Source organism: Marmota monax, unplaced genomic scaffold (genome assembly GCF_021218885.2).
Source record: "Marmota monax isolate L192 unplaced genomic scaffold, Marmota_monax_Labrador192_F-V1.1 WCK01_AAM20220418_F8-fsc00004, whole genome shotgun sequence".
NCBI lineage: Eukaryota > Metazoa > Chordata > Mammalia > Rodentia > Sciuridae > Marmota > Marmota monax.
The window spans coordinates 16,744,307-16,761,741 of record NW_026692881.1 but is presented as its reverse complement, the minus strand read 5'-3'; the positions used below and the strand labels follow the sequence as shown (position 1 = coordinate 16,761,741).

General features: G+C 40.2%; 1 protein-coding gene across 11 annotated transcripts in view; it reads left to right on the top strand.

Annotated features, from left to right (window-relative positions):
- Sec31b (SEC31 homolog B, COPII coat complex component) overlaps positions 1–17,435 on the top strand; it is a 35,482-nt gene that overhangs the window by 14,443 nt on the left and 3,604 nt on the right. For 10 of the 11 annotated variants that reach the window (XM_046450127.2, XM_046450126.2, XM_046450124.2 and 7 more), the window contains 14 exons: positions 357–499; positions 1,701–1,800; positions 1,929–2,090; positions 2,650–2,784; positions 5,773–6,003; positions 6,984–7,058; positions 7,314–7,412; positions 7,876–7,975; positions 8,472–8,650; positions 8,877–9,003; positions 9,394–9,539; positions 10,505–10,678; positions 11,191–11,352; positions 16,871–17,045. In XM_046450127.2, coding sequence (XP_046306083.1) covers positions 357–499; positions 1,701–1,800; positions 1,929–2,090; positions 2,650–2,784; positions 5,773–6,003; positions 6,984–7,058; positions 7,314–7,412; positions 7,876–7,975; positions 8,472–8,650; positions 8,877–9,003; positions 9,394–9,539; positions 10,505–10,678; positions 11,191–11,352; positions 16,871–17,045 — 2,008 coding nt within the window. The remainder of the gene's footprint in view (positions 1–356; positions 500–1,700; positions 1,801–1,928; positions 2,091–2,649; positions 2,785–5,772; positions 6,004–6,983; positions 7,059–7,313; positions 7,413–7,875; positions 7,976–8,471; positions 8,651–8,876; positions 9,004–9,393; positions 9,540–10,504; positions 10,679–11,190; positions 11,353–16,870; positions 17,046–17,435) is intronic. The other variant, XM_046450125.2, reaches the window with a different exon arrangement.

Below are 17,435 nucleotides of genomic sequence, written 5' to 3'. Positions count from 1 at the left end.
AGTGGAGGCCAGAACATAGGCCTGGCTCTGGCTTCTCTTTTGCACCAAGCACTTGGAGCTGTTCTGCCCTAGGTCAGGGTTCTGCTTCAACTTTTAGACATGTGGATTCAGCCCCTTTGTTGGTTTCCTATTAGGAATGAATGCTTGGGGAAGGTAAATAGAACTAATTTGGAAGCTTCTGCCCTTCCTTATTTATTCGTGATTATCACTTATCTCCTGATGACTGTGGTGTTCCCAGTCACATAAAAGAAAGATAAGACCTACCCTGAGAACGGTCCCATCCCTATTGGGCAGAAAAGAGTTTATAACAATAAGAGTCAGATTATGTCACCCATTGAGATCTGCTTTGTTCACAGATGCATTGCTCGGGCCTGGCCTGGCACCCAGACATAGCTACCCAGTTAGTGCTGTGCTCAGAAGACGACCGTCTCCCAGTGATTCAGTTGTGGGACTTACGTTTTGCCTCCTCACCCCTGAAGGTGCTAGAGAGCCACAGCAGGTAGCATCCCAAAACCCATCCATATCTTCTGTGGGATTGGAGGGGGCATAACTGACCTGGGTAGGAAGCAATGAATTGCCTCACGTTAGCTACCGAACATCCTTCCTGGCTTCAAAGCCGTTGAGTGAACACATAGCTAGCACTAGCTCGAGTCATAACCAAGAGAAGTTCTTTAGATCCTGAGGTTATGGAGAAGAACCTGTGATTCCATCTAATTTATAGGGAGGGGGACAGGGATGGCATTATGAGAAATATTTGAGTTGATGTTTAGTCCCTGTGTTTTCTATCACTATAACAAATACCTGAGATTATCAACTTATAAAGAGAAAAGTTAATTTTTACTCATAGTTTTGGAGATTTCAGTTCATGATCAATTAGCCCATTATTTTCAGACCTATGGTGAGGCCGTGAATCCATGGCAGGAGTGTCTGGTAAAGCAAAACCAGTCACCTAATGACTAGGGAGCAAAAAAGGATAAAGAAGAGGCCAGAGTCCCATAATTCCATTTAGGGCACACCCTCATGACCCAAGGACTTCTCAGTAGCCCCACCTCTTAAAGGTTTCACTATGTTGCAGTAGCACCTCTCCGGAGACAAAGACTTTAGCCCATGGACCGTTGGGGCATACTTAAGATCCAAAGTATAGCAGCCCCCTTGGGAGAGTTCCTAGGCTCTGATCTAAAGGTAACATTCATTTTTCTACATGCTGAGGTAACCTCCTCCAAGATTTCTCCTTAATAAAAACTATTTGGCTCCTGTCTATCTTGTGAAAGGTCTGGCCCTGAAGCAGTTCCACAATCTATTCTTTCTAGCTAAGGGGACCTCTTGCCTTTATACCTCTTCGGGGACTTCTGAGGATTAGGTCTTCACTATCCTCTTTGGCTGAAAGCACTACAGGGATGAGTGTACATGTGATTCATACTGATTTTTCATCCTACTCTGGAGAAAAGCAGGCCATTTAGCAGTGATCTAGGGGAAGAAGGATTGTGCACCACGTAGGGTTCAGGCTCTGGAGTTTGACTTTGTTCTGGCTGTACAGCTATCTGAAGGCTTCTTAATTTTTCAAAGTCTTGTTTTCCTTATTTGTAAAATGAAATTAGACCACCCATGTTATAGGGCTGAAATTTATCTAAGATATATAAGGCACCTTGCCCATTGTAGGTATTCCACAAATGCTAATTCATCTTTCTTTTCCTTTTTAGGGGAATTTTGTCAGTGTCATGGAGCCAAGCTGATGCTGAGCTGCTGCTCAGTAGTTCCAAGGACAACCAGATCTTGTGCTGGAACCTTGGGAACAGTGAGGTAGGTTGGTTCTCCTATGGGTGTGCTGGGATGGAGACAAGATGGTTAGAGGAATCCCAACTATGAGCTTATGTGCTTTGGGTTTCCTGGACTATACGGTCCCTAATGGTTGTGTTCCCTCCTGTTAGGTGGTGTATAAGCTACCCACACAGAGCAGCTGGTGCTTAGATGTTCAGTGGTGCCCTCGGAACCCTCCAGTGTTCTCTGCTGCCTCCTTTGATGGCTGGATCAGTTTGTACTCTGTCATGGGTAGGAGCTGGGAAATCCAACACATGGTACAGGCTGACAAGGTTTGAAGGGCTTGGTGGAGAGTGATGAAGGGAAGGGGCTATCTTTATATCTTTTTGGGGAGAAAGAAGGACACATGGCCTGGAAAGAAGTGGGGGCTATTAGAGATGGGCAGACCAGAGTCCTGGATTTGGGAGGGCAGCACCTTGCTTCAGTGCCCATCTTCCGGGGATGGTATGTTTCTGCTACAATATAAAGGAGACTTTCACCTTGATTCTTGTTTTTGGATGTTCCCTTGAATATTTTAGGTATATTAAACCCCAGTGCTGGGACCATTATCTCAGGCGTATGGACTGTTTTATACTTCCCTCTCTCCTATAGATCCATTTTTTCACACTCCATTATAGACTTTGAACATAGTAGGGTTTCTAATAGCCTACTGTGTGGGAGTCTCACCCTCACTTCCAGTTCCATCCCCATCCTCATCCCTTGGAACATGAGAGTCTGGCTTTTTTAGGTTAAATTGGGTGTCTCAGAGTTCCTCCCAAAATGGAGTTTGTAGATGGAGTTCCTGGCTAAACTACCACTTCAAGCAGATGATGCAGATGTCTTTCCCCCTAGATCTCCTCTTCCTTCAGCAAAGGCCAGCCTCTTCCACCATTTCAGGTACCAGAGCATGTGGCCCAAGCATCATTGATACCTCCCTTGAAAAAGCCCCCAAAATGGATTAGAAGGCCAGCAGGTGTTTCATTTGCTGTAAGTGTCATGGGTATATGGTGTGGTTGTATATGTGGAGCCTTGCATGTGCCCAGCAAGGAGTGAAGTTCAGTAGGAGGTTTATTCCCACTGCCCCTAGTTTCTCTCTCTACTCGTCAACTATTCCAAACCCTGCTTTCTGTGTCTAAAAACAATTGATTGTTTTAGACCTCTTGGTTGTAGAGAATGGCCTAAAATTCCACCTGAGATTTCCCTAACACTTACATATTTGAACTGATGAAAAGGAGTACAAAGAAGGAAAGAACATAGGTTCCAGTTACATGTGACTCCTTTCTGTTCCATTAATAACTCCTCAGCTCCCTTGCCTCTGCTGGTACCTTACCCTACTGAGCCCATTGAATCCTCCTGTGGCCTTTCCAGGCCACCCACTTACGTACCATCTCCTCCATGATGCCTGACTTTTTTTTTTTTTTTTTGGTATCAGGGATTGAATTCGGGGTCACTTAGCCACTGAGCCACTTTCCCAGCCCCCAACTTTATTTTTTATATTTTATCTTGAAACAGGGTCTTTTTAAGTTGTTCATTGCCTCACTTAGTTACTGAGGCTGGCTTTGAACCTGTGACAAGATGCCTGACTTTAACCCTAGTGAAACTTGACCTCCCTCCTGTATTCCCCCGACTTATGTTCTAACTGTACTAAAGTTATTCGTATACTTTTCTGGAGGCCTTCTAAGTAATTGAGTCCATAAGGGTAGGGACCATGTCTTGTTCATTTTTATATTCCAAAAGTAGTGCTCCTCAAATTTTCATGTATATAAAAACCACGCGAGGATCTTATTAAAATTCAAATTGTGGCTTGTTTGGTCTTGGGTAGAGCCCAAAATTCTGATTTTCTAACAGATTCTTAGGTGATGTCCTTGCTGCTGGTCTAAAGATCAACTCTTTGAGTAGCAAGGCCCTGAAGCATCCAGCACAATGCTTTAAATAAAATATCAGATTTGAGTTGAAAACATATATATAAAAATAAAGGTTCAGGGGCAGGGGTTGTTGCTCAATGTAGAGTGCTTACCTAGTCCGTGTGAGGCACTGTGTTTGATCCTCAGCACCACATAAAAATAATTAAAGGTATTGTGTCCATCTACAACTAATACTTTTTTAAAAATAGAGGTTCATGTTTTTAGAGCCAACAACTTAATTAAGAAGGTAAGATGAAGACACTCAAGCAGCAGTGAGCTTAAAGAAAAAAAAAAAAAAGGAGGTAGGTAGTGAGATGAAGAATTCTGGGGTCAGGAAGCCTGAATTCTTACCACAGCTCTGTCATTTATTAGCTGGGTATCCTTGAATAAGTCACTTAACCTTTCAGGACTATAGTGTTTTGTTTTGTTTTGCTACTGGGATTGAACCCAGTGGTTCTGTACCACTGAGCTATATCCTTAGCCCTTTTAATTTTATTTTGAGAGAAGGTCTCACTAAGTTTCCCAAGCTGATCTCAAACTTGAGATCCTCCTGCCTCAGCCTCCCAAGTAGCTGAGATTATAAGTGTGTACCACTGCACCCAGAAGATGTCAGTGTTTGTTATCTATAAAACAGGGATAGTACCTGCCAAGCTTAAGTTAGTGACTTGTCATGAACCTCAGATGAAAACCATGTAAGCACCTTATGAAATTGTCAAGTACTATGAAAATCGAAATGATCTGATGTAATGGTTTTGTTGAATTCTAAGCTGTGGTGCAGAATTTGTGCTAAGGAATCCAGAGAGAAAATAATTCTGACTGGAAAATTCACTGAGGGGTGTGAGTCTTTGGAAAGGAAATAATGAATAGGGAGTAAAGCTGTAGTTGTCAACTTTGGCTACACATTGAAATAACCTGAAGCTTTAAAAAATACTGATGCTTGTTCCTTCCTTCACACACCAAGTTTCTGATATTATTGTCTGGGTTAGAGTCTGGCGACACTGGATAGCTCTCCAAGGTGGTTTTAATATGCAATCAAGGTTGAGAACTCCTGAAGCAAGGGAGTTGCCTACACTCCTATTTTGTGCCAGGTGTTTTATGTCAAGTATCAAATTTGGCAAGATGGATGCTGCAGGTAGAGGTGGTACTGTGTGTCAAGGCACAGAAGTAGGGATGAACTGGGCATTTTGGTGATGTGGAGTGATCATATAAATGAACAGAGAGAGAAAGCAATGCTGGGAAAGGCAAGTTCGGCCCTGACTTTTTGAGATTTTGATCACATTAGAAAGAGCAATGTAAGTGTTTTCTTGAGGCCTGTGAAGCCATTACCATCTCCAAAGTAGCAAAGGTGATACATGAAGGGAAGGGATGGGAATCAGATTAGAAAAGAGAGTGGAATGAATTGGACATAACTTTTCTTTGTTCATATATGAATACATGACCAGTGAAGCTCCACATCATGTACAACCACAAGAATAGGATCCTAATTAGAATAATTTTATACTTCATGTACATATGTCAAAATACACTCTACTGTCATATATATCTAAGAAGAACAAATACTTAAAAAAGAAAGAGGAATGAAGAAAAAATATAAAATCAATATGTTAAAGAGAAAAACAAACAAAACAGGTGGTACAGCAATAGGGGAGGATCTGAGATTTGGGTTGGAGGAGGAAAAAACCAAAACTAAGGGCTAGCAAACTCCTCCGGTAATCTAAGTGTGTCAGTACTGGGAGTAGGACCTGGTGGGGGAGCTTGGCTGCAGTGGGTATGAAGACTGTGAAATGCCAAGGTATTTAGGCCAGGTGCCTGGGAGAGTGGTGGTGCCAGGATGGGGGAGGATGAGCACCAAATAGTGACGTTTTAAACAGGTGGAACCAAAAATTCAAGAAGTGGTTTTGGTATGAGATACATTTAATACTCAATTCCTGATCCTATTCCACTCCCAGGGGCTCTCTTTTTATTATTTTCCTGCCCTAGGGTAAATCAATAGCCTTTCCTGTGATCCTGACATGGTGTTAGTTTTTGGCATGAAGGTATAACCTTTGACTTTCTTACTCTTTCTCACCAGTTTGGGGGGAAGCTGGTCACTTTTGGCCTTTCCAGTACCCCTTCCCAGAAGTTGCCACAGCCTTGTCCCCGCCTTGTCTTCATCAGTCAAGTCATTACAGAATCTGAATTCCTGATGAGGTCACTTGAGCTTCAGGAGGCCTTGGGATCAGGAAATCTCATGAAATATTGTCAGAACAAGAGCCAGCAGGCTTTGCTGCCATGTGAAAAGATGCTCTGGCAGTTCCTGAAGGTAGGAAACTTGAAGGCTGGCTGCTCATCAGTGCTTCCCTAAAGCCTGGAACTCCAGTTTCTATCAACTCCAGGAGATGCACTTCCACACTGTGGCCCAGATTGCAGAGGCCTAATTCCCTGGGGTTTTCCCGTGTCTTCTAGACACAGAATCTTCACCCTGTATGAGAGGCTTAGAGGCCACTTGTGAAGATGGGGAGTGTAAGATATGTCTTCCTTGATTGCTGCTATTGCTGATGCTCAGGATAATTTATCAGAGCCAAGGAAAGTTTTCACAGTATCATGCCAAATGCAGAGGAATTGATGGGAAGGATGGAGAAAAAGAAGGAAGGGAAGAAGTTTAGCTGGAAGGATGCATCATTATAAGTAGGCTTTGAGTTTGTTTCAGATAACCCAAGGGAAGTCCTTTTGGTGGGCCTCAGGGTGCAGGTGCCACTCTGGAGGCATGGATTCAGTTCTAGTTCTCATTTAAAGTCAAGGTGCTTATGGCACCAGGAAGAGTACTACATCTGTCAAAAGAAATGAGCAATTGAGAGGTCTGAAGGAAGAAAGGGAAGTAGCTGGCTGACTTAGAATCTTTGGGATTCTAAGAGGATGAAAAAAAAAAATAGAACAGGGCTGTCCAGGGGGTCTGTGAGAAATTTGGGGTCTATGCATCAGACATACTAGAGCTTTATGAAAGTATACATCAGGACCTGGGAGAGAGGAAAGAATTTGAGAAAGATGTAGGAAGAAAGAGTAAGAAATGATGTAGGATACAAGCTCTAGGAATGGCAGAATGGGAAAGAGAACAGAAGTAATCAGGAAGTCAGTCTTTGTACTGCTGAGCAAGAAGAAGAAAAAGAGAAAGGTGGCTTTTCTGAGGGCACTATGATAGAACTATATTTGAGGGCACACTGGCTCAGCTGTTTAGCTTGGTGCAGGAGGAGGGCCATTCACATTCATTTGGTGGAGACTTTTCTGTTATTCTCTGTTCCTTAGGTGACTTTAGAGCAAGACTCAAGAATGAAATTCCTAAAGCTTTTAGGGTACAATAAAGATGAGCTTCTAGAGAAGGTAAGCTACTCTTCACATCTGAAACATGGACTTAATGCAGAGAACAGAGAATTCTGCCAGAGAAAGCCATCTCAGAATACTACTTTATGGGCTTAAGTAATACATAAATGAGAATTTTACTTCTTGTATTTAGGCTTTTTCCCTGGAAGGTAGTTGAAGGATCTTAGTTCAGTTGATGGGGCACGGAGGTGGGAAGAGAACTTCAGCCTTGTTTGAACTAGAAAGTGTAGTATTAAATTAGATCTCTCTCTGCAGGTGACCACATGGTTGAAGAGGGACTTGGGGCCAGCAGAGAGTCCTCAGCCCAAGAAAGATAACTTTAATAGTAACAGACAACAAGTCTTCTGCAGCCAGGTATGATAAAATCCCAGCCAACTTTCCCTGGTCTAGTATAGGGCACCAGTCTCTAGAGTATCTTCTATACTGGCACTTTGCTGTGCTCTCAATAAGGTGCTTAATTTCTGTAAAAATCTTCAAACTCCCAACTCTTTTGGAACCAGAATAAGACACAGAGTCCATAAGCTTTGGGGTTGGAAATGGAGCTGTGTCTGAATCAGCTCTTCTCAAATCTTACTGGTTAATTTTTTAGTTTTTAGTATTATCTTACCCAAATAGTAGCCATACATAATGATACAGGCCTGTAATTCCAGCTACTCAGGAAACTGAGGCAGGAAGATTGCAAGTTCAAGTCCAACCTGGGTAACTTAGTGAGACCCTGTCTCAAAATAGAACATTAAAAGGACTGAGGATATAGGACAGTGGTAAAGAACCTCTGGGTTTATTTCCTATGTAGTCACCTCTATCCTTCCTTACACAGGCCTCCAAACATACTACAGAGGATGCCTCTGCATCCTCAGCCTTCTTTGATGAGCTGGTTCCTCAGAATATGACCCCATGGGAGATCCCCATCACAGAAGGTACCCTTGCCTTAAAGAAGAGAAAATCTCTGCTTGGGAGCAGGTGGGCTCAGAGTTCTTCGACTTGAGATAGTCCTTTTTTGTCTCCTGCTTCTTTCCCACCATCTTAAATATTGGCAAGGATCTTACTAGTTAGAGCTCTCTCTGGTTATATTTTTATGGATGATTTCCTGTAGAAAATCTTCTACTAAGATATTTTTTTACTATTCTTATATCTTTTTTTGAAAAGGCCTTGGAACTTTCCATGATGAGCAAGCACACATGATAACCCATGATCTTGCCACATAAGTCCCCTGCCTTGTCTTGAATCTTGTCTTTAGAGACCTGTCACCCCTGGACACCTCACTACATATTATTGTTAAGGAATGAAACTTGAGGGTTTTCTTGGGAACAAGGAAAGCTGAATGGGATAGAGACAAGAGAGGGTGTGCTGTAGACCCTGCAGTGGACAGGAAGTGAGGGCAGGCTAATGTGGAGGGGATGCCTCTATCTGCAGACACTGATGGACTCCTGAGCCAGGCCCTGCTGCTTGGGGAACTGAGTTCTGCTGTGGAGCTGTGTCTGAAGGAAGAGCGTTTTGCTGATGCTATCATCTTGGCTCAGGCTGGGGGCACAGATCTGTTGAAACGGACACAGGAGCGCTATTTGGCCAAGAGGCAAACCAAAATTTCCTCGGTAATTGTTTATCATGCAGAGAAGAAGAAAGAGATTACTGGACCTTGTCAGGTGGAGGCTTACATCTTGGGACTGGTGTTTAGAGTACTCTAATTACCTTTACCCTACTCAATTGTCTAACAAGAGGCCTGCTCATGAGTGTCTCTCTTAGTACATCTTTGTGTGTGAGACTGCTGCCCATGTAGATGGATGGCTGAGGGCCTCCTTCCTTCTCATCCTATTATAGCTTCTATCCTGTGTTGTACAGAAGAACTGGAAGGATCTGGTGTGTTCCTGTAGCCTGAAGAACTGGAGAGAGGCACTGGCCTTACTGTTAACATACTCAGGGCCAGAGAAATTCCCTGAGCTCTGTGGTAGGTGTGGTCCTAGCTTTGGGATAAGCACTATGGCTTCAGCATGGAGTTAATGGACATAAGTAAGGAGGAGGCAAAGAAGCAGTCTGAACTCTGGGAGGCCAGGGTGTACTGTTAGAGCCAGGGTCTGGCTCAGCCAAAAAGCATGGATAGCAGTTCATGTCCCTATTTCCAGTAGGGATCATTTATTTTTCTGTTTCACTTTTGTGTGTCACATCTTAATGTGAGAGCTTTGCCTTTCACCAGAGGGCAAGGTTAGCCTTAGTGTAATCTTAAAACCAGATAGCTACTTGTTTCCATAGCTCATGATCCTCTACTTATTTCCAAACAGAGAAGAGAGGAGCAGCATAGGGAAGCTGTGTCATTAATGAAATTTGTATCTCTCTGCAGACATGCTGGGGACTCGCATGGAGCAGGAGGGTGGCAGGGCATTAACCTCTGAAGCTACACTCTGTTATGTGTGCTCAGGGAATGTGGAACAGCTAGTAGAGTGCTGGGCAAAAGGCCACCAGGCCTCATCCCCCATGGCTCTGCAGGTACCTTTTCTCTTTAGGATTCTGGCCGCTCCATACCAGGCCCTCTGGAGAGGCTAGTGGTGGGGATGTGCAGAGATAACAGAGGTGGGTCTTCTGGGTACAGACTAGAGCCAAGGTGTTGGGGAGGAGCAAAAGTCCCTCAGTGTCTAGGATCTTCTCCTAAGGTGAAATGTCACTTCTTTCCCTCAGAGAAAAATAAGCAGCAGCTGCGTGGGCATTAGCCGTCATAAACATTTCCCATTTCAGGTTTGGTCATACAAGTGTTTTCAATATTTGAGTAGTTGTAAGCCTGGATTTTCCATTAGCTTCTGTGAAAATTTCTGTGAATCTAAATTGTATCAGATGCTCATTGAATGACCAGAGAAGATAGGGGTCACAGATTCACAGAAAGACAAAAGTCACACATGAAACAATTACAATAACAGAGTCTGGGGCTGGGGATGTGGCTCAAGCAGTAGCGCGCTCGTCTGGCATGCGTGCAGCCCGGGTTCAATCCTCAGCACCACATACAAAAACAAAGATGTTGTGTCCGCTGAAAACTAAAAAATAAATATTAAAAATTCTCTCTCTCTCTCTCTCTTTAAAAAAAAACAACAGAGTCTGTGGTTGACGATGTACTAGCAGAAAGGGTAAAGAAAGCAAAAAGAGGAGGCAGAGATTAGTAAGAATCCAAGACCCAGATAAGTCCAGTTGAACCCAATCCCAAACAGCTTGGAAAATTAGGCCAAGTGGTCCTTTACAGTCATGTCTCCAATATATTAGCTTCTGCCTTTAACTGGGTATGGATCAGATATTAGTAACTTCTAGTGCCAAAACAGAGGCTTATACTAAGCACTGTGGGACTTTAGGGAAGGGGCTGACTTTGTCTGGGGAAGTCATAGTGAGACATTCCTGGGTGAACTGCCTGGATTTAGAGAACAATGTGCTTTGAACAGGTCTGACCACCCTCATCCTTGTCCCTATAGGACCTGATAGAGAAGGTAATGGTCCTTAACAGGAGCTTGGAACTTCAGCAGGCTCCTAATGGGATAAGCCCAGGCCCTACCACAACCTACAGGATCACCCAGTATGCCAACCTCCTGGCAGCTCAGGGCAGCCTTGCCACTGCCATGAGCTTTTTACCCAGTGACTGTGCTCAGGTGAGTGGGGCCATGTGAGAGAACAAACCATTTCATTCTGTCATCTAACACTGGCTGAGCATTTCCACATTTCAGGCACTATGCTAATGCTGAATCTCCTAGGATAAATAAGAACTCATCCCTTAAGCAATTCACAATATGTTGGGGGAGATCAGATATTAGCAACTTCTAGTGCTATAACAGAGGCTTATGCTAAGCACTGTGGGACTTAGGAAAGGGCTGGTTTTATCTGGAGAAGTCAAGGAAGTCTTCCCAGTGGTTAAAACAGTTGAGCTGGACCTTTAAAAGTGAAGTAGCTTACCAGCAGATGTAGGGTTTTCTAGGAAGAAAGACTAGCCAAGAGGGAGTATGCAAGTGTTTGTCAGGGACTAGGGAACTTTGAGTTATTTATAGTGTCTAGAGTATAGAGGATCATTGGAAGCTTGAGTGATAAAAGGGCCAGTCTTCTAAGAGAAGATGTTTGCTTGTTTTCATTTTGTTAACATGGTTCTTCCTTATTACAACTCTTGTAGCCACCAGTTCAGCAGCTAAGAGATCGGCTTTTTCATGCCCAAGGTTCTGCTGTCCTGGGTCAACAGTCCCCCCCTTTTCCCTTTCCCTGGGTTGTTGTGGGAGCTACCACCCGCTTCAAAGAGACATCATCTTACAGATTGGGATCCCAGCCTTCTCACCAGGTAAGACTTTATTTGTTAATTCATTTGTTCACTCATTCAAAAATACTTAGATTCCAGACATAGTTCTAGGCACTTGGAATATGTTAGTGAAAATTCCTGATTTCCTAGAATTCTGTTATCTTTCTAATAATTATTTATTGAACAACTACTAGCCTTTTAGAACACAAAGGTACACAAACTATGATCCCTACCCTCAAGTAACTCATAGTCTAGTGAAAAAATAGATATGTAAAAAATAACTACAGTAAAATTCATAAATGTCATTATTGGGCTATGGGATCACACAGAAGAAAGCAGTTTATTCTGTGTGTGTGCTGGCAGAGTTACAGTTCAGGGAATGCTTTATAATAAGTATGATGCTTGATCTGAGTCATGAAGGTTAAAAGTTATTTAGAAGAGAAAATGGATAGGTGAAGGCTGATTTAGGCACAGGGAATATAAGCAGAGGCTTTTTGAGGAATGACTGATTATTTTAATGGAATTTCAAAATAGGTGTATGTGGTCATGGAGTGTGAGGTTAATGAAGGTGGAGCAATGAGTAGGAGATCATTAAGGATCCGACATTCTGTGCTGAAGAATTTAGACTTGTCCCTTAGAGCAGGGAGAAGTTACTGAACACTTTTGTCTAGGGATATAGCACGATTAGCTATGTGTTTAGGAAGGACAAGGCTCAGGGCAGTTAGGAAACCATAGCAAGAGATGATGAGGGGCTGTGGCTGTGGCCCGGTGGTAGAGCGCTTGCCTAGCATGTGTGAGGCTCTGGGTTTGATCCTTAGCACCACATAAAAATAAAAAATAAATAAATAAATAAATAAAGGTATTATGTCCATCTACAACTAAAAATATTTAAAATAAAAGATGATGAGGATATGAAAAACCGATAACTGGATAGGGAGGTTATATTTAAGATATTTAGTAGTTAGAATTCACAGAAATTGGTGATAGTTTAGAGGCTTGCGTGTGGTAGGAAGATTGAGAGAAAGGAAGGAGTTGGAAATCCTTCCCAGGTTCTATCCAAAGTGTCCAGGCAGATTGGGTACAGTTAACATGTGAGACCAGGAGCTTATTAGAGGTATTGGGGAATAAAACCCAAAGAGATTTGAGATTAGAAGTATCTTCCATTTCCATCTTAATTTCACTTCATTTTCTCTCCTCTTTTCCTCCCTTCCTTTCTCTCTTCCTCTCTTTTTTCTACTATAATTACAGATTCACAGGAGGTTACAAGGAATATTTGGGAATATTTCCCCAAATACTCTGTACTAACATTGCACATAACCACAGTGTAATATCAAAATGAAAAAGTGAACATTGATACAATCCATACATTCATATTTTATCAATTTTTCATGTATTAATTTGTGTGTTTGTGTGTGTGTAACTGCAGTTTTGTCATATGCATAGCCTTATGTAACCAACACCTCAATCAAGATATTCAGTTGTACCATTATAAAATTAAAAGATTTCAATACTCTCTAATTACCTTTTCATAGCCACACCTAACCTCATTTTTCTGTTGGCATCGATAATATGTTCTTCAGCTTTTTAATTATGTTATTTCACTATTGTCACATAAATAGAAACATGAATACATACCCTTTGAGACTGTCTTTTCTCAGCATTATGTAATTCAGGTTCATCCATGTTGCATCATTCATTTTTTAAAAAAAAATCTTTATTTTGTTTATTTATATTCATGTGGTGTTGAGGATTGAGTCCAGTGCCTCACACATGCTAGACAAGTGCTGTACCATTGAGCTGCCACAGGTTTTTAAAATTTATTTTAAATTTTTTTAGTTATTTACCCTTTGAAGGACATTTGGGTAGTTCTCAGTTTGGGGCTATTATGAATAAAGCTGTTGAATGAAAATAAGTCTTAATTTCACTGGGATAAATGCCTCAGAATATAAGAACACAATAGCTGAATTCTATTATAAGTTCATTTTTTGTTTTGAAAGTAATAGCCAAACAATTTACCAGAATGGTCATACCATTTTACATTCTCACCAGCAATGGTAGAATGATCCAGTTTCTCTGTATCTCCACTAGCCTTTGGTATCATCATTGTTTTTCAACAGCCATTTTGATATATGGGTGATGATAGTTCATTTTGGTTTTAATTTGAATTTCTCTAATGGCTAATGTTTTTGATATTTTCAGATATTTGCCATCTATATATCCTCAGTGAAATGTCTATATGTCACATTTCTTTTTTTTTAATATTTTAATATTTATTTTTTAGTTTTAGGCAGACACAACATCTTTGTTTGTATGTGGTGCTGAGGATCGAACCTGGGCCACACGCATGCCAGGCGAGCGCACTACCACTTGCGCCACATCCCCAGCCCTATATATCACATTTCTATTTGGATTGTTTTGTTTTTTAATGTTGAGGTTTAAGAGTTCTACATATATTCTAGATACGAATCATTGATTAGTTGGATATGTCATTTGCAAATATTTTATCTCAATCTATAATTTATCTTTTCACCTTTTTAAGAACCTTTCACAGAGCAAGTTTTTAATTTTATGAAGTCCAGCTTATAAAGTTTTCCACCTATGGACCATGCTTTTGGTGTCAAGTTTAAGAATTCTTTACTTAGTCTTAGGTCCCCCGAGTTTTCTCATATATTTTTTTTAAATTTTTTTTTTAAGGAGAGAGAGAGAGAGAGCGAGAGAGAGAGAGAGAATTTATTTTTAATATTTATTTTTTAGTTCTCGGCAGACACAACATCTTTTGTTTGTATGTGGTGCTGAGGATCGAACCCGGGCCGCACACATGCCAGGCGAGTGCGCTACCGCTTGGGCCATATCCCCAGCCCAGTTTTCTCATATATTCTTTCTATGTTTGTCATTTTGTTTTATATTTACATTCATGTTTAATTTTTTTTAGTTGATTTTTTTGTAGAACATATGAAATTTAGATCAAGATTCTTTTTTTTGGCTAATGGATATTCAGTTGCACTACGGTATGTACCGTAAAGGCTGACCCTTCTCCATTGAATTGATTTTGCTCCTTTGTCAAAAACTAAGTAGGCATATTTGTGTGGATTTATTTCTCAGTTTTGTTCCCTTGATCTTTGTGTCTGTCCCTCTGTCAATACCATTCTATCTTGATTACTACCATTATATAGTAAGTCTTGGTGTGGGGAAAAGTAATTCCTCCCACTTTATTTTTCTTTTTCAAAATTGTTTTGGGTATTTTAGAACCTTTCCCTTTTCCCATAAATGTTGGAATAAGTTTATCTCTATCTACAAAGAATTGTGTTAAGATGGTCATCTTAATTCCTGGTCATAGGAATTGCATTAAAACTATAGATTAATTTAGGGAGAAACAGCGTCTTACTATGAGTTTTCCAGTTCATGAACATGCTTTTTCATCAGTATTTTACAACTTTCATCATTCTTATTCTTTGTCTAATTCACGCTTAACTATTTAATATTCTCTTGAGCTTGAAATCAAATTTTCATTTTGATTTCCACTCATTCATTGTCAGTGTATAGAAATGCAATTTATTTTTGTGTGTTGGTGGTGTATCTTGTTACTTTCCTGAATTTACTTAGTTGTTCTAGAATTTGGTTGGTTGTGTGTGTGTGTGTGTGTGTGTGTATCCCTTGTGATTTTGTATATACACAGTCATGTTTACATAGAGGGACAAATAGGGACAGTTTTCTTTCTTTCCAGTCAGAATGTCTTTAATTTATTTGTTACCTTATTGAAGTGATTGTGACTTCCAGTACTATGCTAAATAAGAGTAGTGAAAGTGAATATCCTTGCCTCGTTTCCAGTCTTAGAGGGGCAAACATTCAACATTTCACCATTAAATATGATATTAGATTTAAGTTTTTTGTAAATTCTCTTTCTGAAGCCAGGGAATTTTGCCTCAATTCCTTGTGTTTTAGCCTATTTTGTGCTACTAAAACAGAATACGAGAGGTTGGGCAATATATAAAGAATAGAAATTCATTTCTCATAGTTTTGGAGGCTGGGAAGTCCAGGATCAAGGCACCAGCAGGTTTGGTCTCAGGTTCCAAGATGGCACCTTGTTGCATCTTCCAGAGTGGAGGAAAGTGGTCCTAACATGACAGAGGCAGGATAGCAATTGAGAGTGCACCTACTTCTGAACTCAATTTTATAGTGGCATAAACACTTCCAAAATGTCCCACTTCCCAACAATGTTGCATGAATTTCCAACACATGGATTTTGGGGGATACATTTGGATCACAGTACCTTATGTACTAGATTATGAATGAATTTTGTCAGATGTTTTTTCTGCATCATTTTATATGACATATAAAATATTTTTATTCAGTTTGATGATATGGTAGATTACATTGATTGATTTTTAAATATGTTAGACCAGGCTTGCATGAACTGGAATAAATCTGTCTTGGTTGTAGAATGTTATTTTTATACACATTGTTGGATTTGACTTGCTAAAATTTTGTTAAGGGGGCTGGGGATGTGGCTCAAGTGGTAGTGCGCTCGCCTGGCATGCGTGCGGCCCCGGTTCGATCCTCAGTACCACATACAAACAAAGATGTTGTGTCTGCCGAAAACTAAAAAATAAATATTAAAATTCTCTCTCACTCTCTTTAAAAAAAAAGAATGTGGTCCTCATTAATTATATAATGTATTTCAGTTTATTAAAAAAAAGATAAAATTTTGTTAAGGATTTTTGTATCTAAGTTCGTGAGTAATATTGGTCTGTAGTTTTATTTTGTGCTGTCTTTGTCTGGGTTTGGTATAGAATAATGCTGGTTTTATAAAATGAATTAGTGGGGCTAGGGATATAGCTCAGTTGGTAGAGTGCTTATCTTGCATGCACAAGACCATGGGTTCAATCCCCAGCACCACCAAAAAAAAAAAAAAAAAAAAAATAGGACTGTTCTATCTATTTTCTTGGAAGAGTTTATGTAAACTATATGTTAATTTGAACCCTTGGTCAAATTCTCCAATGAAAACATTTGGGCCTTGAATACTTTGTGGGGGATTGAACTTTTAAATTATAAATGCAATTTCTTTCTTTCTTTCTTTTCTTTTTTTTTTTTTTTTTTGTGTGTGTGGTGCAAGGGATTGAACCCAGGGCCTTGTGCATACTAGGCTAGCACTCTACCAACTGAGCTATATCTCCAGCCCTTATAAATCCAATTTCTTTAGTAATTATGTGACTATTTATTTTTATCTTTTGTTTTGGCTATTTTCGTTGCATGTGGTTCTTGAGGAATTGGTCCATTTCTTTTAAGTTACTGAATTTATGAATTTAAAGTTACTTGCGTATTCCTTTATTATTTTTTTTAGTAGCTTCAGGGTCTGCTATAATGCTCTCTATTTCATCTCTGGTATTGATGACTAATGTCTTCTCTCTTTATCTTATCAGTCTTTATAGAGATGTATAAATTTTATTAATATTTTTCAAATAATTAATTTTCATTTCATTAGTTTTCTGTATTGTTTTTCTGATTTCAATTACTCATATCTCTTTTCTTTTCAAGAGCTGACCCTTTTTTCTCTTCACAGGTTCCAAGTCCATCTTCAAGGCCTACGGACACATTTCAGCCATCACTAGTAATGCCCTTGACACCCTCCTATCATATCCCCTGTCAGAGCTCCAGGATGAAGACTATAAGTGACTACAGGACACCTGAACCCCAGGCAATCCAGCCTTTGCCTTTGGGCCCTGGGGTCAGGCCTGGTGAGTAAATGGAGATTTGTTTGGGCACAGAATGGAGGTCTCAGGAAAGACAGACATATTCCCTCCCAAATTCATGTTGGTCCGGTTTAAAGAGGATCTGGTTTTGTTTTGTTTGTTTTAGTTTAAAAATTTAAAAAAAAAATTTTTTTTGAGAGAAGAGCTTCAGAGTTACAATCAAAATTCCTATCCCGTACTGAGTTTTTAACATTCTCTCTTATGTTAAAGACTTTGTATATTTTGGTAATATACCAAACTTATTATACTGGTGATTTCAATCCTATAAGATTATTTTGAGGGTCAAATAAGGAGAACAGTTAAAGTACTTTATAAATTATAAGATCTCTTTACACTTGGATTAATCATTTATTATTATTGTCAGTTGTGGTGTTT